The sequence below is a fragment of the Scyliorhinus torazame genome, chromosome 10 (genome assembly GCF_047496885.1).
Source record: "Scyliorhinus torazame isolate Kashiwa2021f chromosome 10, sScyTor2.1, whole genome shotgun sequence".
NCBI classification, from domain to species: domain Eukaryota; kingdom Metazoa; phylum Chordata; class Chondrichthyes; order Carcharhiniformes; family Scyliorhinidae; genus Scyliorhinus; species Scyliorhinus torazame.
In genome coordinates, this window is record NC_092716.1 from 113,916,376 (window position 1) to 113,939,520 (window position 23,145).

Here is a 23,145-nt window from a genome sequence, read left to right on the forward strand (position 1 = left end):
AGGATGCACATCAGAGGTGCAGGCAGCATGCTGTTTTCCGCGCCCTGCACCTTTGATGCCCTTGGTGGACATCCTCTGGAGGGCCTGGAGCCAGAGAGTCCTGGCCGACTTACCGGTGTCACTGGCTTAACCATGCCACCCTCTTCTGCCCTTGAGCTGTGCCGGTGTCAGGAGTGGGGGATTCGGAAGAACTGGAGACTGCCATCATCTCTTGTGGCAGGTCCCGGGTTGGCCTCCAGTGCTTCCTGCTCCCTGGTGGTGCTCGTAGGGTCTTGGGGGAATCCATGGGATGGAGGGGCGGGTGGAGTAAGCTCCCAAGGCCTCTAGTTCTGCCAGTCTTGATGGCTCCCCATTATCTGCAACATGGCATTGATGCCCTCAGCGATGCTTCTCGGTGACTGGGCCACGTTCTTCAGTGCCCCAGCAATGTCCACCTGTGTATGGTACATGTCCCTCAGCCATGGTCGTCACAGACTGAGCCAAACCTTTGACACCACCACAAACTGAGGTCGTGCTGCAGGCTTTCCATTGCAGCCGGCTGCCATCCTAGTGTTGGCCTCAGTGCCACGCATTGTCGGCATCATCACCTGTGTCCGTAACCTTTGGGACTCCTCCAATCGGCATTGCACTTGCTGGAATGTCACTGACATCCCCTCCTGAATCTCACGGCCGTGTCCTAGCATCTGCATCAACTCTGGGTGAAACTTGCCCAGAGGCTCGGCATCTGACTGGGACTCAGCTGAGTCCTGGGATCCAGCAGACCACCGACTGCTGACTCCTTTGGATGTTCCTTCTTCACCTGGTGTGCATCAGCAACTGTATGGTGCTCAGCAGATTGTGTTCCAAAAGTCAGTCCACTAATGTTGCCCACTAAGGTGTGTGTCTCTGCGCTGGTGGAAGGTGGGGGGTGCTAGCAGTGATGTATCGACGGTGGTCTCCTCAGAGCTCTCCTCTGAGGTGGTCTCTTATGTGGTGTGTGGGGGAGTTGGGTGGGAGGCGGGGATGACGCCAGATGGCCCGGTCTCATCAAATGGAGATCCTGCGAGACAATGAACATGTGGTCGGTGAGAAGGAAGGATGTTTTTGTCTGACATGAACAACTCACTTGCGGCAAGTCATCTGGGTGAAGGGGCAGTGGATCCTCATTTCTGCTGCACAGGCCAGCCTCGCTGGCAGTGACTGCTCTCTCCTCGGTCAACCCCGCCAATTGCCATGGGCACTTACTCAGATCTCTGGTATCCCCCGCCCTGTCTCGACCCTTTCTCGCTTATTATGGGCTACCTTCTCCTGCAGGGACAATGAGAGGGCACCGCACATGGAAGGGTTGTGGTGGGTGCCGGGGGGGGGGGGGATGATGAACAAGCACGAAGATCAGATGTGAGGAGGGTGCAAAATGTCAGCCAGCGATTTATGAGGGGGGGGGGGTGGGTTTGGACATTTGAGGGGTGGCAGACGGAACTGATGCCAGGAGAGAGGTGGTAACTTACCCTTGCAGCTCGGTGGAGGTTGTTTGCCTTCATCCTGCATTGTACGGCGGGCGGTCCTCCTGCTCATGCTGCCCACACTGACAGCCTCTGTGACTGCCTCACACTGACCTTGCTACTGGTCCTCCCACCCCCCTCAAGGTGGGAGGACCTTGCCTCTCATCCACAGAGTCGAGAAGCCTGTCCAGGTCGGCATCCGCAAAAGCGAGGAGCAGGTCTGCGCACTGCCGAGCTGGTGTGTTGACTGGGAGTGTGTGGTGAGGGAACGTTTAATAGCAGCTCCCCCTTGTTCGCGGTGAGACACTGAGTCGTGAGTCTAGAGAATCAGATGGCGCGGCAGCCATTAATGGCGAGGAGCTCGTGGGGACTCCTTTTCGGCAGTAAGTGCCATTAAATACAGGCTGTGATCTCGCCAATGCAACCGTCGAGAAACACACCGCCAATAGCGCCCAAAATGACACTTAGAAATGTTTCCGTTAAATCTCCCTCCATATCATGACCACAGTCACAAAGTTGGTTTGTTGGGCAAAGGCAGTCCTGGTGTTGTGGACAGTGAAATGGATTGAACAGGAGTTGGTTGGAGAGGTACAGTGCATAATTGGAAATCTGATGAGTTGAAGGGCCTGGGAGAGAATCAAAGCTTCTCAGGGGGGCTTCGTATGACAATGATGATACAAGACCATTCGATAACTATTTTAAATGGGGCAATGGGTGCAACAAATACACTTTCTGCCATTACATGGAAACGGGAGACCATCATGGCTCAGTGGGGTAATGTAGTACAGACCAAGGAATGTCTCAAATTAAGTCTCCGGCTTGTGTTTTAGTAAGCTGACCTTCGCTGGATGCTGGGGCAGTGGGGGTGTGGAGTGGGGAGAGTTAAAATCAATACTACTGGGCTACCAAAGGGCAAAATCAGCAGAGGTTTCTCTTGATCACCCAGTGTTGGAAAGCGCACAATTTATTGGACCCTGGGAACGAGCAGCTTCAGCATTTGTTACGAATATGCGCAATTGAATATGCACTCATGGTCCAGGCTCATACATGTAGATTGGGTACTCGGATGAAGTGCCAGATTGCAGTCAGCATTCCTGGGACTGTAGACCGAGCAAGCCACTGCACCTTGAGCGGAGGAAGCAAGAAAGGTGGAATGAAAACAGGAGAAAAGAGCTCAAATACACTCACCTGGAACCTTAGCAAAAAGTTTTCCTGCACAGGTAATAAACTAAAGAAAGTAAACAAAGCCAGAATTAGTGTTACATCAATTCAACAGCAGCCCAATCAGTTTATACATGTTTTATATATATACACATATAATACATATTGCAATTTAAAAGAAGAAAAAAGAAACTTGCATCTTATAGCCTTTCCACATCCCAAAGCAATTTACTGTCAATGAAATACTCACAGAAGTATAGTCACTGTGGGAATATGGGAAACATGGCAGCCACAGTAAATCCAGAATGACCAAATAATCTGTTTTGATATTTGGTGAGGGATAAATATTTGCCATAACGCAAGAGGTAACTCCCTTACTCTTCTTCAAAATGGGCTCTTTTATTTTCACCTGAGAGGCAGACACAGGGCCTTGGTTTAATGTCTCATCCAAAAGATGGTACCTCCAACTGTGCAGTACCCCTTCAATACTGCACTGGAGGGTCTGACCAGGTTATGTGCTCAAGTCTCTGGAGTGAGACTTTCCGGTGTAGAAGTAAGAGTGCTTCCACTGAGCCAATGCTGAAAACGAGCAAGCACGACAATGTGCCGGATGCATATACAAGGATTGAGTGATGTGTGTTGGGAGTTTCCTCCCAAATCTTTGTTGCATTTCATTAAATCCCTGGACTATTCACTGTAAACATCGAGATGGAGTGGCAGGCCATGATAATAGCTCTCTTGGGCACCAAATTAATGGACACTGAAATTCATTGCATGGAAGCGGAAAATGCTGGAAAAACACAGCAGGTCTGGCAGCATCTGTGGAGAAAGAAACAGAGTTAACGTTTCAATTCAAATATGATTCTTCTTCAGAATGTCTTCAGTTCTGAAGAAGTCATACTCAATGTGAAACGTTAGCTCCATTTCTCTCTCCACAGACGCTGCCAGGTTTTTCCAGCATTTTCTGTTTTTATTTCAGGTCTCCAGCGTCTGCAGAATTTTGCTTTTACTGAAACTCATAATGCCCAGGATTTTTAAAAGCAGATCCAGTGTTCTCCCTGATTGTGGAATGATGTGGCATAGGGGTGATCAGATTAAAGATGGTGGCATGGTGTCACGACACGTGGATTTGGCTTGATGCGGCCTGCAGGTGGTATAGCAGGCACACCCATCTGGATTGGAGTGACAGAATGGTGTGGTGTGTGGCATTAGTAAAACACAGCACCATCAAATGGTACTGCTTGGCTGATTGAGGGCCCAGCTAAGTTCACAATCTCAGAGGGGAGGCAACAAGCTAAAATCATTGGGCTCACAAATCCTCTGGGATTGCCCTACCATCTCCTGTGATAAATAATTCATTTTTCAGAAACTCCTGTGAGCAACTAAGCCCTGGTTCAAATCCAACTTAAAGAGTTATCTCTGTCTGGTGTGAGAGTTCTACGTGAAATGTGACTGGACAACTTCGACCTATTTTATAACACATAGCGACCATGATGTGATGAACTCACACACCATGTAGAGTTTGCTTTATACGCTAAGGCAGTTCACTGCCCTGTCAAACACTGGGACGAGACTGAAGAGGGCCCAAGGCGCAGCCTGAGAGATTGAAGGCTCAGACTGCGAGGGGGGAAATCTCCTCTGTTACTTGCTGGCCCGACATGAAATAACAAGTTTTCAGTCAACAGCACAAAGCTTGCCAATCACGATGACGATGCTTTGAGATAGGCCTCGCTCAGCAGGTGGGGGGGTCGAAAGCTTTCTTGAGGGGCTGGGAGCAGTAAGCCAGTTCCTTCCTGACCTAAGAGGAGTGTTGAAAGAGGCACTTACATTGCGAAGCCAGCATCTCCTGTCTCTCTTTCGCTGGCGGGTTTCACACCTCCTGCAAAACCAGCACACTGTAGTCGCCATCTTGAAAAATGTAAGGCGCGCATCCATGCGTGTTGGGGACACATTCCCCATATTTAAGTCTTTAACTCCCCCAATGAGGGAGAGGGTTAATATCGGAGCCAGAGACACCATAGGAAAATGGAGGATGGATACACTTGCTGCTGCTCTGAGGTTGGGGACGCAACATGATGTTCTAGTTATGTACTTTCTGAAATCTGTTTGGAATGAACTTGACACTAAATTAAGTTTATTGCCCTGACCTCAGTTTCCTGTCTTATTTTAAAATAATTTTCTGGAGCTACCTTATTGATCAAAGCTCCTTAAAACCTGACTGAAGGCCGCTCTTTATATCAGAGTCCTCAAGCTTCATTATTTTCTCTGATTGTTCATACATTTTGGGTCAATTATGCTGCTCTTTTCTGTTACCCCCTCCAGTGCAGGTAGCAGAGTGACCAGAATCACAGTTATCAATGCCTCTGAAATCTTCGCACTCCAGCCTCATCTCTGGAGCCTTATACTTTGCTGTTCTGACTTTTTACAGCATTCCTATAGTTTTTGTAAATGCCCTGCTATCTTGCCCAGGTAATCATCATAGAATCCCCACAGTGCACAAGGAAGCCATTCGGCCCACCGGGTTTGCGCCGACCCTTCGAAAGAGCATCCTACCCAGACCTAATCCCCGCTCTACTCCTGTATCCTTCACCCAACCTTTCGACACTGAGGGGCAATTTAGCAAGGCCAATCCACCTAACCTGCACATATTTGGACTGTGGGAGGAAACTGGGGCAAACGGAGGAAACCCCGACAGACACGGGGAGAAAGAGTAAACCGTACAGACAGTCACCCAAGGTCGGAATAAATGTGACAAATTTGTAGATGACACTAAAATAGATAGGACAGTAAGTTACAATGAGGAAATAAAAAAAATCACAAATGGATATAGATAGGTTAGGTGCGTGAGCCCAAATTTGGCAGATGGAGTTCAATGTGGATAAATGTGAGGATGTCCATTTTAGTCAGAAAAATGGGAAGGCAATTTATTATCTAAATGGAGAGAAAATTCAGAGTGCTTTGATGCTGAGGAATCTGGGTGTCTTCGTGCATGAATCGCAGAAAACTAGTATCCAGGTAATAAGGTAGGCAAATGGAATTTTGGCCTTTACAGCTAAAGGAATAGAGTATAAAAGTAGGGAACTGTTGCTGCAACTGTACACGACTGCACCTGGAGTACTGTGTACAGTTCTGGTCCCCTTATTTGAGGAGGGATGTAATTGCTTGGAGGCCGCTCAGAGGAGGTTCACTGGATTGATTCCGGAGATGAGGATTTGTCTTATAAAGAGAGATTGAGCAGTTTAGGCCAATACTCTCACAAGTTTAGAAGAATAAAATGAAATGAAATGAATGAAATGAAAATTGCTTATTGTCACAAGTAGGCTTCAAATGAAGTTACTGTAAAAAGCCCCTAGTCGCCACATTCCGGCACCTGTTCGGGGAGGCTGGTACGGGAATTGAACCGTGCTGCTGGTCTGCCTTGGTCTGCTTTAAAAGCCAGCTTTTTAGCCCTGAGATATAATTAAGGCATATAAGATGATAAGTAAACGTAGAGTGGATGTTGCCTCTTGTGAGGCAATCTAGAACGAGAGGTCATAGTTTTAGGATAAGGGGTAGCATATTTGAAACAGAGATGAGGAGAAATGACTTCTCTCAAAGGATCATGAATCTGCGGAATTCACTACCACAGATGTGGTGGATGCTGGGACATTGAGTAGATTTAAGGAGGTGATAGACAGATTTTTAATGAGTGATGGGTTTGAAGAGTTATGGAAAACGGGCAGGAAAGTGGAGTTGCGGCTGAGAGGATATCAGCTATAATCGTATTGAATGGCAGAGTGGGCTCGATTGGATTGGATTGGATTTGTTTATTGTCACAGGTACTGAGGTACAGTGAAAAGTATATTTCTGTGAGCAGCTCAACAGATCATTAAGTACATGAAAAGAAATGAAATACATAATAGGGCATTACATTGTCTATTCTTGGTCCTAGTTCTTATGTTCAGAGGGCATTTAAGAGTCAGCCACATTGCTGTGGGTCTGAAGTCGCATGTAGGCCACACAGGGTAAGGACGGCAGAGTTCTTTCCCTAAAGAGCATTAGTGAGGTGTTTACGAAAATTGCGAAGAACACCTTTTAATTCCAGATTTTATGAATTAGATTTAAATTCCACCAGCTGCCCTGGTTAGATCTGAGCCCATGTCCCCAGAACATTAGCCTGGGTTACTAGTTCAATTACACCACTACTCCACCATCACTCCCCAGTCTGATAATCTGCTCAGATGTCTCAAGAGATGAACTTACCGTGCCATTTCGGAAAGGCCCAGCTTCCCATCTCCATTCGCATCGAACATTTTCAGCTGAAAAGAAAAGTATTAATCACGTGGAGATTCTAGTGATTCCTGGCATTCGCACTTGTTTCTATAAAATCTTCCCTCAATCAGTTCATTTCTTTATTAGAACAGTATCATGAGCATCACAATCACTATGTGTTGTATCTCTGGCAATGTCCAGTTTGTTCACTAACAAACAAAGTCTGCAGTAATGTGTCCATTTCCACTTGAGCCCCCCACCCACAGCCCCCATCTAGGCTTTCCCAGCCTTAGCTACTTACTTTCCTGTAAGGACAGGAAAGTGGGAGCTGGAATCATTTAGTTTGTTCTCCAGTGCAAAGGTGGTGCAGGAGATGGGGCACGGAGAGAAGAATCGTGTAGTGTCAGGAGGCTCGAGAGCTGGGGAAGCCTGAGAATCTGAGGTGAGTGGAGGAGGCCGAGGTCTATATGTGGGGAAACCCTAGGTGAGGTCACACGCAAGGAAAGAAATATGTGGAGACCCTAGGACTAAAACAGCACTTGGCATCTCTTTACCATTATTATCAATGCTGTTACCACTCTTTCTTTATTTGGACACCTCGTAACCATTGCTCTCTCATTCCTGCTAAATAACAGGTACTATGTCCCATGTTTGCAACTTAACATTCACTGCATTGTCACCTACTTAAATACAAAATCATCACCTTTTTCAGTTTTCTCTAACGCCTGCAGGATATGAGTCACCTGGGGCGCGATTCTCCGACCCCCCACTGGGCTGGCGAGGATCCCGCCCTCGCCGTGTCCCGCATACTCCGCCAGAGATTTGGCGGGGGCGGGAATCGCGCCGCGCGGTTCGGCGGAAATCGCGCCGGTCGGCGGGCCCACCCCCGGCGATTCTCCTGTCCTTGATGGGCCGAAGTCCCGCCGCTGTCAACCCTCGCCCGCCGGCGTGGATTGAACCACCTTTCAAACGGCGGGACAAGGCGGCGCGGGTGGGCTCCGTGGTCCTGGGGGGGGCGCGGGGCGATCTGGCCCCGGGGGGTCCCCCCACGGTGGCCTGGCCCGCGATCGGGGCCCACCGATCCGCGGGCGGGCCTGTGCCATGGGGGCACTCTTTTCCTTCCGCCTTCGCAATGGTCTTCACTGTGGCGGAGGCGGAAGAGACCCCCTCCACTGCGCATGGGATGCCGTGAGCAGCCGCTGACGCTCCCGCGTCGCACGGCAAAGTCATTTCCGCGCCAGCTGGCGGGGCGCCAAAGGCCTTTCCCGCCAGCCGGCGGGGCGGAAATCACTCCGGCGCGGGCCTAGCCCCTCAAGGTGAGGGCTCGGCCCCTCAAGATGCGGAGAATTCTGCACCTTTGGGGCGGCGCGATGCTGGACTGATTCGTGCCGTTTTTGGCGCCGGTCAGCGGACATCGTGCCGATTGTGGCGAATCCCGCCCCAGATCTCTATTCATCCTTATTTACGTGGCCCTTTTCTCCTACACTTTTCAACCGGAGTGGTGTCCTGTTCCCTGGGGTTTCGTCCCTCTGACCTTCTCAACAGAAACACCGTTACCCGGCACACGGTTTCTCAGTCCACTGCTGATGGCTGTAAGGTGAAGTGTGAGGGATTGGCCTGGCATTTCCATTCCCCATCTCACAGTGAAGGAGTGCTCCAGCTCAGCCTGACACCCTGGCCCGGAATTCTCCGACCTCGCTCGCGGTTGGGATTCTACGGTCCTGCTGCAGTGAATGGAGTTTTTCATTGAGTGACAAATTCTCCATTCTTGCTGACAGTGGCGGTGGGCCGAACAAGACCTGGTGAACTATGCTCCCTGTCATGATACGGAACCTAAGCAGGCACGAACTTCAAGGAAGAGGAGGGTTTTCCGTGCACTACTGAGTGTGCCTGATTGGAGTGGGGGGGGGGGGGGGGGGGGGGGGGGGGGGAGGATGGGGCGAGAGCACGACCACTCTCCCTGATGATAGTGGGGTACATTTTCACGGGTGTCAAGTTCCCACATCTAACTTGACATTTGCCTGTGGAGACCATGGCAGCCAGAACCCATTCCCCCCACCTCCCACCCGCCCTCATGCATATTACAAAGAGGGGTCACTAATCGGGAAGAGGAAGCTGGCTCCCTTATTCCTGAGGGGTGTCGAGCCCAAAGGTGGCAGTCATACTGCCACCCTTGCTAAATTCAGCAATCTCAGCCCAGAGCAGGGAGCAACGTCACCTGAATGGATTTGGGGACTTGGGGGTGTGTAAGAGATATCTGTGCCAGAGGCAGCCTTTACTCACTATAGTCTGTGTGTACTCCTGAAGCTTCCTGTCATCGTAGTGTCTGTTTGCTTTCTTCAACAAGTCCAGCAAGAAGCTCTGTGGGAAAAAACAGTTTGGCTTGGTTACTTTACATTGTTGTGATATTCAGAGCAGACACCGCTGGTCAGGAGGCCCACAGGGACAGAAGGAAACCATTCAGTCCCTCAAGCTTGTTCCCCCACTCAATTGGATCATGACTGATCAGTATTTGAGCTCCTCCTACCTGTCTTGGTTCCTTAATATTCTCGACCAACAAAAACCTTTCAATCTGTTTTGCAACGTTCATTTAATCCCCAGCCATGCAGCTGCTTTTTTGTTTGGTGGGGGGGGATTCAGAGAGTTCCAGCTTTCCACCATGAGCATTGTGTGAAGAAATGCTTCACCCATGGATTTCCAGAACAAGCCTGTTGCTGCTGGCTAACATTTCCCAGACTTGCATGGGGAGCATTTGTAACTGAAACAGCCCAGTGGGAGTGGGGGTTGGGGTCAATCTAATCATGATCATATAGAATGGCGGAACAGGCTCGATGGGCTGAATGGCCTAGTCCTACTCCTATGTTCCTGACGCCCATTATACACAGTGTGATTTTACATTGCAAACAATGGAGTAGAGCTAGGTGGGCTGTAAATTCGGTCCTTCCGAGCTGACACCAAACCCACCAGTCGGCGAGAATCACCCCCGTGTCGGCCTCACAGTAGAATGTGCAGTGCTGGTTGGGGGTGTGGTCACTGAGCTCGATGGCACATTGTGCTTGAGCCACTGAAGGTTGTGATCCCATAACGATAGGGAGGGGCTGGTCTCCAACCTTATTTTATGTTATTTTTTTCATGGATGCGAGTGTCACCGCTCACTTCCCCCTCTCCCCGTGAAGAAACTGTCCCTGCCCCCCCCCCCCCCCCCCCCCCCAACTTGCTGGCACAAATCAGTAACTGTAGGTGGGACGCCAAGGTTTTGCAAATATTGTCCCGCCCGCGACAATTTCTCTGGCGGACGAGACCCGAGAGTTTTAAGTGAATCATATTGACACTCAGTCTGGTGAGCTTTGTATTATCCAGAGTCACGTGGGAAGCAGAATGGCAGCCTGTGGATTATCCAAATAGTTTTCATAAAGAACAATAAATACATTCATTCATACAGCACCTTTCTCAGCCTCAGGAAATCCCAAAGTGCTTTGTAGCAATTTGAAATAACTTTTAAAGTCCGGTTATTGTTGTAATGCCTGAATAAAGGGACATATGTGTGTACTCCTCAGTTAATTCTGGCTACTCTGTTTTTTGGTAGCGTGCTGGCCGAAGACAACCCAGGAGCAGACATTTTGAGTAGGGTTGCCAACTCTGGTTGGACAAATTCCTGGAGGCTTCACCACATGACCTCTCACCCAGTCTATTCTTCAAGCCAACTAATTTTGTAACTAATTGTAGGATCCAGGCAAGTGACCATGAGGAAGTGATATTGGATGTTGAACAAAAAGGTTTAATGCACAATACTAGTTACACACACCACACTCCCTGATGGGTTTCCCGCGCCGACCCACACTTGGATCAGGGTTTTTTTAATGTCCACAGGCTTCCCGTTTAAGGTTTAGCCCCACCCCCTCATCGGGAAGATCCTATTCAGGTGAGGCCAAGGGGACCCTAATGGTCCAGATCCCATGACCTCTGTTCGGGTTATAACACTAAGAAATAAAAATAATGAAAGAAAATGAATCTGAAATATTTTTTTTTAATGCCACGAGGGTCTGTTTATCCTATTCAGGAGATGAATCTGGAGAGTTGGCAACCCAAGTAGAAATAGCAGGATATTTAGGATGAATATGTGGCTGGAAAGATGGTGAAAGGGGGAGAGTGCATTTCAGATTCCTGGGACATTGGGATCAATTCTGGGGGAGATGGGTACAAACTGGATTGTTTACACCTGGGCTGGACTGGGACTGGTGTCCTCGGGCGAGTATTTGCTCGTGTGGTTGGGGAGGTTTTAAACGACAATGGGAGGGGGTTGGGAACTGAAACAGGGTGACAAGACAAAGAGTAACAAGGGTAGTAATAAATGAAAGAACAATAAAATGCAAAAACGGTAGACAGGGAATCATGGGGAGAGGCAAATAGGGCACAGTACAAAGTAACGTTCGGACGATTAAAAATGGCAAAAAGGTAAGGCAATCTTAATGCACAAAGTATTCAAAATGAGGTAGATGAACTGATGGTGCAAATCGAGGCAAATCGCCATTATGAAAACATGGTTACAAGGAGGTCAACACTGGGAATTTAATATTCAGGGATATTTGACCTTTCAGAAGGACAGGAGGGAAGGAAAAGGCAGTGGGGTAGCACTGTTAATAAGAGATTAAATGAGGACAGTTGTGAGGGACGATCTAGACTCGGATGATGCAGAGTTCATTTAGGTGGAGGTAAAAAACGGCAAGGGAAAGAAGGCAGTGAATGAAGAAGGCAGTGTATAGGCCTGCAAACACTAGCCATACTGTAGGAAAGGCTTTAAATCAACAAATAATAGGAGCATGTAAAAAGAATAGAGCAATAATTATGGGTGACTTTAATCTTCACATTGATTGGGTGAATCAAGCTGGAAAGGGAAGCTACAACAATGAATTCATAGATTGCATTAGGGATATTTTCCTAGAGTAATATGTCATGGAGCCAACCAGGAAACAGGCAATCTTGGATCTGGCAATGGGTAACGAGGCAGATTTAATAAATGACTTCAGGGTAAAAGATCCCCGAGAAAATAGTGGTTATAACATGATATAATCTAATATTCAGTATGAAAGTGAGAAACTTGGTCAGAAACAACTGTTTAATTTAGTTATTGGGAATTACAATGAAATTAGGGTAGTGTTAGTTAAAGAGAACTTGGCGGATACATTAGCAGGAAAGATAGTTAGCACTGCTGCCTCACAGCGCCGGGGACCCTGGTTCGATTCCGAACTCGGGTGATTGGCTGTGTGGTGTTCTCCCTGTGTCTGTGTGGGTTTTCTCCGGGTGCTCCGGTTTCCTCTCACAGTCCAAAGATTTGCAAATTAGGTGGATTGGCCATGCTAAATTGCCTTTTAGTGCAAAGGTTGGGTGGAGTTACAGGAATATGGGGGGATTGGGGCTAGGTAAGGTGGTCTTTCGAAGAGTCGGTGTAGACTCGATGGGCCAAATGGCCTCCTTCTGCACTGTTGGGTTTCTATGATTCTATAACAAGCAGTGGCAAACATTTAAGGAGGTAATTCATGATTCTCAGCAAAAATATATCCCAGTGAGGAGGAAAGATTCCAAGAGAGGGATATACCAACCATGACTAACCAAGGAATTTAAGGAGAGTATTAAGTTGAAAGAAAAAGCATATAAGGAGGCAAAAGTCAGTGATAACCCCGAAGTTTAGGATTAATTCAGAATCTAGCAGAGGAGGACTATAAAGATAATAAAGAGAGACAAAATAAACTGCGAGGGCAAACCAGTGAAGAATATAAAACCGACAATGAGAGCTTCTTTAAATATAGAAGAAAGGAAGAGAGGTCAAAGTGAACATAGGTCCCCTTGAAAATGAATCCTGGCAGATAGTTCTGGGGAACAAGGAAATGGCAGAGGTGTTAAACAGATTTTTGCATCAGTCTCTTTTTTTAAATTTCCAATTTAGGGGCAATTTAGCGTGGCCAATCCACCTACCTGCACATTTTGTGGGGGTGAGACCCACGCAGACACGGGGAGAACGTGCAAACTCCACATGGACAGTGACCTGGGGCCGGGATCAAACTCGGGTCCTCGGTCCCGTGAGGCAGCAGTGCTAACCAATTTCGCACCAGTCTTGATGGTGGAAGAAATTTTGAACATCCTATTAATACTAAAGAATACAGATGAGGAATTAAACACCATCACCATCCCTAGAGAAGTTGTATTAGACAAACCAATTGGGCTAAAGGCAGATAAGTCCCCTGGTCCTGATGACTTGCATCCGAGGATCCTAAAAGAAGTAGCTACAGAGTTGATGGATGCTTTGGTTGTAATCAAGCAGTCAGCATGGCTTCATGAAAGGGAAATTGTGTCTGACTAGTTTATTAGAGATTTTCAAGGAAGTCTCAACCAGAGTTGATAGAGGGGAACCAGTAGATGTGTTGTATTTGGACTTCTGTAAGGCGTTCAAAAAGGTACCTCACAAAAGATTGTCATAAGATAAGAGCCCATGATGTTGGAGGTAGTATATTGGCATGGATAGAGAACTGGCTAATGGGCAGGAAGCAGCGAGTGTGGATCGGGGTTCTTTTTCAGGTTGGCGACTTGTAACCAGTGGTGTTCCACAGGGATCAGTGCAGGGATTGCAACTGTTTACAATATATATTAATAATTTGGAGGAAGGTAACGAATGTACTGTAACCAAATTTGCAGATGACACAAAAATAGGCGGACAGGCAAGTTGTGAGAGGGATACAAACAATTTGCAGAGATATTGATAGGTTAAGTGGGCAAAAAGTTGGCAAATGGAGTATAAATGTTGGAAAATGTGAAGTTGTTCATTTTGGAGGGGAGATCAAAAGAACAGAGTATTATTTAAATGGAGAAAAACTGCAGAAAGCTGCAACACAAAGGGACTTGGGTGTACTTGGACAAGAAACACAGAAAGCTAGCTCACAGGTGCAGTAGATAATCAGGAAGGCTGACAGAATGTTGGCCCTTATTTCAAGGGGGTTGGAGTACAAGGGTCAGGTAGTCTTGCTGAAACTGTACAAGGTACTGATGAAACCACATCTGAGGTACTGTGAGCAGTTTCGATGACCTTATTTAAGGAAATATATTATTTCATTGGAGGCGATTCAAAGAAGATTCACTAGGATGACCCCCGATATGGAGGGATTGTCTTCTGAGCAAAAGTTATACAGGTTGGGACTCCACTCAATGGAATTTACAAGAATGAGAGGTAATCTCATTGAAACATATCGGATTCTTAAGGGGCTTGACAGGTGTAAGGGCCCTCCCTGTTTCCCATGCCTCTTATTTTGCCGTTATCATTTTTGACCCATAAATGTTTAATGGACATATATCTTTAAGTCTAGCAGAGGAAGTGAGGAACTCAAAAGTTACAAAATAATACACTGTGCTAGCTTTCAGACAGCAAAATTCAGAGTTTTGGGCACCCGTGAGGTCAGAAGGATTCAGTTTGATTGGTTGGCTGGTGGCCAATAAATTGGCAAAAGGCTGTATTCTACCTGATGACAGGCAATGATTGGTTACTAAATAATAAATAAATAATCTTTATTATTGTCACAAGTATGCTTACATTGTAGCCATCTGGGATGGCCACTTCCAACTAAGTACAGGAAAACTCGCAAGGTCTGGCGTGTAAAATGGACAAGCCAAGACTCAGGCAGTCTTAGAGCCTGAAATACATATTCGTAAGCAAGAAACCCAGACAGTATCGAAACTCCGTCCAATTAGCATTTTAATGAGGCCGATTAGTATTTGATAGCCCATCTTCACCAAACCAAAGGACTGGTACTCAAACAACCGGGACAGTCCCAGGCATTTCGGCACCACTCCCTGTTCAAGGGAAACGCAAACAACGGGGTCAGTGACCGCTTGGGACACACCCAGCCATCCCGATCTCCGCCGACTTATTGGTTAAGGAATCAAATGGAGTGATCAGGGATCACCCAATTAGTAAGGCCCAAATCGAAGGACCGCCCAAAAGAGCGCAAAAACCCAGAGTATAAGAAGAAGAGTTCACCATATGTTCGCTCTCTCTTGGCACTTGGCCTTGGTACCCCGGTCACGGCCATCGCCAATCGTAGCAACACCAGGAGCGAGTCCAAGTTCAACGCTCGCTACCAGACGGATGAGCCCAGCTGAGCAGCAGTTACTCCTTCGAACCCGAGAGACCCAGAATTGAACAGCGGCCACTGTTTTCTGACCCAAGCCGGGTGCCCGAAGTTAAGTACAGGTTGTCTTAGTTGATAGGTGTAGTTAACTAGTAGTGTTTATGTTGCATGACTAATTGTGTGTAAATAAAGTACCCTTGACCTTGAACTAACTAACTGGTGTTTGGCTCTTTGATCGATAGCTGGTTGAAACTTGTGGTGGTATCATTTGATACCTGGCGACTCTAAGCATTTGGACATAGATAACATAGAAAGAAGGTAAATTCACTGATTGCCGTAATTGGAACAGAGCCACAGAAACTTCAAAGTAGGAAAGAATCGGCAACAGTTATTGGCGACTCTGGTGGGACTCGACCCAGAAGTGACTGTGTCACTCCGAGAGAACCCACAAAAGCATTTGAATTAGAATCCAAATTAGCAAAGTAAAAGAAACCACAAGCGAAACCAGTATCGATCAAACCTCCAGAATTCGGAAGTGTGTAATTTGCATGCGTACTAACAAAGGGATACAAGGTAAACTTGATAGATTTTGTTGCGTGAAACTTTCAGGAGTTGTGCGAACCGGAAAATAGCTTCAGCCGTACCAGTGTTTGCATCACCGCTTTATTCCCCTTGTCCCAAATTTCCGGGAGTCAGAAGTATTTGTAGGGATGGCCATGAAGGCAATGGAATGCCTTATGCATCCACAAGAGCCCGAGGTTGCAGCGACCAATCGATCAGAACAGTGTCCCATATGGGAAGAAGAGATTAGGAGATATCTAAAGGGGAAAGGATGGCCCCTATGGTCTGAGTTTTGCGTGAATGAAGAGACAGGTCCTGGCAGCATAGGACAGACTTGGTGGGACAGCCTGACCGAGATCCATAAGAAGAGTTTGACTAAGGTTCGTAAGTCGATGGCAATCGTGTCCTGTCTGGCACAATTGCGAGGCACAGAGGAGGTCGTGAGGACGCTCCGCAAGCAGCTAGAGGAGAAGGAGAGAAGTAGAGACGGAGATTTAAGTTAAAGCGAGAGATTAAATGTACAGCTCTGGGAGAAGTTAGCGGCGAAGGGCAAGGAAATGGATGATGTCAAGAGGGCACATCAATCTTGTCTCGCCCACCTTAGCAGCTTCCAAATCCAATACGATAAGGCCTACCAGGACACACAACGTGCTGAAGTGGTACGGGAAGAGACAGAGAATCAGGTACAGTAGTTAAATAAACAGTGCAATGATCTAAAGGCAGCCGTCCGAGCACTCCACAGTTCCACCACAGAACAGAGGCAGAGTTTGGTGGATCATGCCAAATGCAGGCAGCAAATTGCAAAGTTGCAATCCCTGCTATCAGTTCAAAATGGGTTTAGTGACACCTTTGGCCCACAGCTAGACCAGGAAGACGGCCCCGATCGGCAGGAACTCAGTGAAATGGCCTAACGGTACGTAAGTGAGACCGAGAATCAAAATAGAGCCCCCCAGGCCCTGAAAAGAAAAGCACCCGCACCACCGACTGCTCAGGCAGCACCCAACCCAATGAACCCCATTACCACACAGCGCAGGGTTACCATGGAAGACCAACCCGATGTTGTGTACACCACCCCATTATCGATCACCCAGTTACGAGATGCCCGTGAGAAGATAGATACTTTCCACCCCACATCGGGCCCACATCACTTTGTCGAGTTAGTGAAACAACAGGCCCTGATGTATGGTTTAGACGAGCCGGAACAGGTTAGGCTCATAGTTAAGTGCTTAGACCCCTCAGTTAGTTCAGCCCTTCCCGACCCACAAAATGTAGGAGGAGGAAGCCTCCAAGAAATGAAAACGGCCATTTTAGACGCCATAGGATATAACAGAGGAGATCCGGTGGACGGATTCAACCTGTGCAGGCAGAAAAAGGGAGAGCATCCAACAGCTTTTGCTGGACCCCTTTGGATCCATTTCACTGCGGTATTTGGTGAGTTAGCCTGCGCCCATTTATCAGCAGACAATACGGCCAAATGGACCTGTACGTTTGTATCCCATGCCACAGAGGCAGGACAGAAGTCATGCGCCAGTTACGACCCCTCAGATAATGAAGTGTGGGTTCTGAAACGATTGTCCAGAGCTTGGGAACAGTCTGTACAGAAAATGACAGAGCATGAGAGAGTAGACGCCACAATGCATCCAGTGAGGGCACACCAAGACCCCGCATGGGTAAATGAAGGCAGAGGTACAGCGCAGCACCCCAAGACACGCAAATGCTATAATTGCGGACAGAAAGGACATTACGCCCGAGAATGTCAAGCCCCCTCGAAGCAGCAAAGGAATCAGTACCCAAACGTCCCCCCCAGAAACAATACCCGACCCATTCACAGCGTTAGCGCCCGACCAGATAACTCGGCCATGGATGGCACCAATTGACGGTGTTCGGGCTCCCCAACTTGGGTCTGCGATACCCTTTGGGATAAGTCCGGAAGACCGGTCGTTGCTGGCACAGTCCGGGGACACCCCGTAGAGTTCCTTTGGGACACAGGAGGGTCCCGAACCACGTTAAACTCGTCCATCGAGAACCAGAAAGAGATATGGCCCACTACGGATACCATTACCCTTAGTGGCTTTACAGGTTACCTCCAGCAGGGACACATCACAGCCCCTGTGGATGTACAGCTCAGTAATATTAGGACAAAACATTCGGTTGTTTTAGTAGACTTGCCCCAGGCAGCAGAACACATCCTCGGCATCGACTGCATGAATACACACAACCTATCATTCGATCCAGTCAACCGATGCATATGGAAAATGGCGAGAGCAGTGCGAGCCCCCGCCACGCTCATAGTAGGAGATTATGCCCATAGAATCAGCTCAGTAAGAGAGTACTGGTTTGATCCACAAACCATTACCACAGACAAAGCGGTTAGAGAGGTCTTGAAAAGACATAAGGCAGCATTTGCCCAGCACAAGCACGACTGCGGCAAAATCCCAGGTGTAGTAAACATTACAGGTCCTGATCCCAAGCCCCAGAAACAGTACGGCTTGCCCCAGCAAGCCGAGGGAGAGATAGCCAAGGTAATTCAAAGTTTATTGAATCAAGGCGTGGTTCGACCCATTGCATCAACAAATAATGTCCCGATTTGGCCAGTAAGAAAACCCGATGGATCATGGCGACTGACCATTGACTACAGAGAATTGAACAAAGTGACTCCCCTAGCAGCCCCCACCGTTGCCACAAGTCCCGAGAGACCATGTTGAGACAGGGACTCCAGTCGAAATTTTTTTCAGTATTAGAAATCAGTAATGGTTTTTGGTCCATACCGCTGGACAAAGCATGCCAGTATAAATTTGCGTTTACCTTCCAGGGACAGCAGCACACGTGGACGTGCCTTCCACAACTCCCCCTCCATTTTTCACAGACAATTGGCAAACAGATTATCTAAATTTTCCCGCCCTGAATGCCTTGTTCAGTATGTGGACGACTTGCTCCTGCAGACGGACACCAAGGAAGAGCACATCGCGCTTCTTCTGAATTATTACAACTCCTTACAACGATTGGAAGCAAAATTAACCCCAAGAAAGCCCAAATCCTTCAGGAAAATGTTACATATTTAGGTACGGTCATCACGCATGGGAAGCGTGAAATAGAACTCAAACGCCTTGATTCCATTGTAAATTTGCCCTTGCCCCAAAACTACAGCACTCCGGTCATTTTTAGGACTGGTGGGCTATTGTCGGAAACATATAGATGGATCAACCACAAAAGCAGCCCCACTTTCTGAGCTGCTAAAGAAACAGGCCCCATGGAAATGGCTTCCACAGCACACGGATGCCGTGGATGCGTTGAAACGCGCCCTGAGCACAGCCCCCGCTTTGCAAGCCCCAGATCCACACTCCCCATACGCGATAGAGGTAGCGACCACAGACCGAACCCTTTCGGCCGTACTCCTGCAGGAAAGGCACGATTGTCTAGGACCCGTAGCATATGCCTCACGAGTCTTAGATCCGGTCGAACAAGGATTTTCAGCCTGCGAGAGGCACCTGTTAGCAATTTTTTGGGCGGTACAGTACTTCTCGTACATAACCGGACTCAATCCAGTAACCATTTTGAGCGAGCACACCCCGACACAGCTTTTATTGGACGGCAGACTAAAAGACGGCACAGTAAGCCAAATTCGAGCAGCGCGCTGGACCTTACTCTGACAGGGACGCGACATCACGGTAAAACGGACAAAAACACACACATTTCTGGCCGATAATTTGCATTATGCAGGAACCCCAGATGAGTACGAGATCATAGCCCCCAAACACAGCACAGGCCCCTTTCTTCCCAAGTCGGTACCAAGAAAGACAGGTATCGGACCCCAGCCCACAGACAAAGCACTGAGGATTTATGTAGATGGCTCCTCCACAGTCCTTGAGGGAAAAAGGATAACAGGCTGTGGCATTTATGTAGAGGACGCGCAGGGACGCGCTTTAGAAGAGATAGCTTTAAAGTTGCCTGGACACTTAGGTTCGCAGGCAGCCGAGTTAGCGGCCATTGCATACATTGTCCAGCACCCCGATTCATTCCCGACCCCTGCAGACATATAGTCAGATATACTTCTGCAACAGTCTAACAGGAATCAAAAGGATTTATTTCCGCCGACGGAAAACCTCTGCCCTCAGCCCCATTGGTCAAACATATCCTCCAGACAGCTAAAGGCAGGAAATACAGCATCGTCAAAGTAAGAAGTCACCATTGTTCCTCCCCACCCGGTAATGTGAAAGCTGACGCCCTAGCGAAGGCAGGCTCACGACAAGGCCACTTTTGGTAATCCCCCGAGAGTACCCCAGGACACGCAGTTCAGGTCTCACAGACCAACATCCAAGACTTAGCCCAGGCACAAAAGGAAGACGAAGCATTAAAGGAGATTTTAAAAGGGAACTTCCCAGCTCCCTATGAGAAGTTTAGGAATTCTTTGACGGTCCATGAGGGAATAGTTTTAAAAGATGGAATTTATGTAGTCCCCACCCAGGACAGGAATCCGATAATTTGCAAGTTCCATGACATGGACATGGACACCAAGGGATTGAATCCACCCTTGCCCACCTCAGACCCCTCTGCTGATGGCCTGATTTGAAAACCGACGTGTCCCATTACGTCGAGAACTATTAAATTTGTGCTCAAAACATCCCCGACAGGTATGCGAAAAAAGCCCAGCTACGACACACCCGTAAATGGCCCGTGGACAAACCTCCAATTGGATTATATTGGTCCCCTCCCCCCTCTGCAGAAATGGTTACAAGTATATGTTAGTGGTGATAGACACATTTACGAAATGGGTCGAGGCGTTCCCCTCGAGAACAAACACAGCCAAGTCCACGGCAAAGATCTTAACAGAGCAAATTTTTACGAGATGGGGACTCCCCCGTAGTATTGAGTCGGACCAAGGTTCCCACTTTACGGGAAGGGACATGAAAAATGTGATGACGATATTTGGCATTAAGCAAAGGTTCCACATTTAGTAAATTTACAGACGACACTAAAGTCGGTGGTGTTGTCGACAGTGCGGAAGGATGTTGCAGGTTACAGAGGGACATAGATAAGCTGCAGAGCTGGGCTGAGAGGTGGCAAATGGAGTTTAATGTAGAGAAGTGTAGAGGTGATTCACTTTGGAAGGAATAACAGGAATGCGGAATATTTGGCTAATGGTAAAATTCTTGGAAGTGTGGATGAGCAGAGGGATCTCGGTGTCCATGTACATAGATCCCTGAAAGTTGCCACCCAGGTTGATAGGGTTGTGAAGAAGGCCTATGGTGTGTTGGCCTTTATTGGTAGAGGGATTGAGTTCCGGAGTCATGAGGTCATGTTGCAGCTGTACAAAACTCTGGTACGGCCGCATTTGGAGTATTGCGTACAGTTCTGGTCACCTCATTATAGGAAGGACGTGGAAGCTTTGGAACGGATGCAGAGGAGATTTACCAGGATGTTGCCTGGTATGGAGGGAAAATCTTATGAGGAAAGGCTGGTGGACTTGAGGTTGTTTTCGTTAGAGAGAAGAAGGTTAAGAGGAGACTTAATAGAGGCATACAAAATGATCAGAGGGTTAGATAGGGTGGACAGTGAGAGCCTTCTCCCACGGATGGAAATGGCTGGCACGAGGGGGACATAGCTTTAAACTGAGGGGTAATAGATATAGGACAGAGGTCAGAGGTAGGTTCTTTACGCAAAGAGTAGTGAGGCCGTGGAATGCCCTACCTGCAACAGTAGTGAACTCGCCAACATTGAGGGCATTTAAAAGTTTATTGGATAAGCATATGGATGATAATGGCATAGTGTAGGTTAGATGGCTTTTGTTTTTTGACTTCCCATGTCAGTGCAACATAGTGGGCCGAAGGGCCTGTACTGCGCTGTATCGTTCTATGTTCTATTGCCTATCGCCCGCAGTCCAGCGGCATTGTGGAGCGCATGAATCGGACACTAAAGGCCACACTTAGAAAAATGGTGCAGCACCACAACACAACATGGGACACAGTGCTCCCATTTGCACTGATGTTTATTAGGAACACAGTGTCGAGCTCCACAGGATATACCCCCCCATACCCTCATGACCGGACGATCCATGAAAGGTGCCGAATACTTATTCGGACTTGATTTGGCCAGCCCTGCAGTCACCGCCCTGACCCATGAGAAAGCAGTGGTAGAGAATATTAAAGCATCACAGCTCTCTGCAGCTGTTCGTCTAGGCTCTAAACGAAAGCAGAGTAAGGCCTGCTTTGATAAAACAGTACACCCGACCAGAGTATACAGTCGGACAGCAAGTAATGATCACCTTATAAAACCCCAGCTCATTCCTCCCCCCTAAATTTGCAGGACCGTATTCAGTCTCGGACAAAATAAGCCCCTCGGTTTATAAAATCACGTTTCCAAACGGAAAATCAGGATGGTTCCATGTAAATCAGCTTAAGGTTTATGGACCTCAGTGCAGCCACTCGCACCACCTCTCATTGGCGATGGCAGACAATGAGGACCCGCCCACTGACAACCCGAGTTCCCCCTCTCCCAGCAGCAGCAGCGTGTCCACAGACAAGACCTTGACCACGCCCCCAGAATCAAATTTCACCGACGTTTGATTCGGCTGCTAGCGACAGTGACAGCGACAGCACTACTGAAGCCCCTGAGAGACCCGAACAAAGATCCCATGAACCGGGCCCCAGTCACTACAGGCCCAGAGACCCCGACACGCTCAACCTCTTTGAAACGATTTATTTGCCCACACCGGAACCTGACTCGCCACCCGACGATAGCGACAGCCCCCTTGCAACCTCCCTACGGAACACGAAGCACCGGCACCGTGACAATTCCTGTCGCCTGACGAGGAATGATGAAATGGACCCCACATCGGCACACGCCGCGTTTGCGCACAAACCCCATGAACGGGTTTGGCACCCGGGAGATGGTGATGACTCCGAGTCTGACTCCCATCATGGTAACCCCTTCGAAGATCTTTTTGAAATGGAACCTTGAGGTGTCCAGATGATGAGAGTCAGGAACCGATGGAGATTTACGGTGTCCTGTACTCAGATGGAGCCTGCCCACTTTTCTTTCTTTAATTTATTTTAAAATGTTGAATGTTTGTTATTTGTGCGACAATGTGTCTCGATCTAACTAACATTTTTGACAGTTTCTTCTTTCGGTCTCACACCAAATTTCTTGATGCAGTCATAATTACTCTTCCGACACCACATGGCAGTTAGTGAAACAAGTTTGTTTATAGCCCATATAGTTACAAATTCTTACCGCTCTTGGAAGGTCACTCAGGCAGTGGAGTAACGGCACTGATCCCCACCCTGCCTGGGGACTCCCTATACATTTGGTCAGCCAAGCTCGGGTAGTGGAGCAACGGCACTGATCACCGCCCTACCCGGGGATCCCACCCATTCTTGCCCTGCCGCGGATCATACGCACCACCCCATTCGAATACTTGTTTTCAAAACTCTTTTGCTGTTCTTTTCTAGCCCTGTAGTTTAAAGAATGCTTTTTGCCACAACTTTTGCCCTTTCCGGCAACCCTTTGGTTGCTAACTCCCACACAATTACATGTCAGAAACACTTGGTTGGAAAAACAAGTTTGCAGAGGACGGA

The 23,145-nt window shown here is 48.0% G+C and overlaps 1 protein-coding gene across 2 annotated transcripts in view; it reads right to left on the reverse strand.

Moving 5' to 3' along the window:
- The window catches only part of calb2a (calbindin 2a), a 132,125-nt gene that overhangs the window by 42,054 nt on the left and 66,926 nt on the right, over positions 1–23,145 (reverse strand). For both annotated transcript variants that reach the window (XM_072518637.1, XM_072518636.1), the window contains exons 6-8: positions 9,177–9,254; positions 6,885–6,940; positions 2,670–2,709 (exon numbers count right to left, since the gene is read on the reverse strand). In XM_072518637.1, coding sequence (XP_072374738.1) covers positions 2,670–2,709; positions 6,885–6,940; positions 9,177–9,254 — 174 coding nt within the window. The remainder of the gene's footprint in view (positions 1–2,669; positions 2,710–6,884; positions 6,941–9,176; positions 9,255–23,145) is intronic.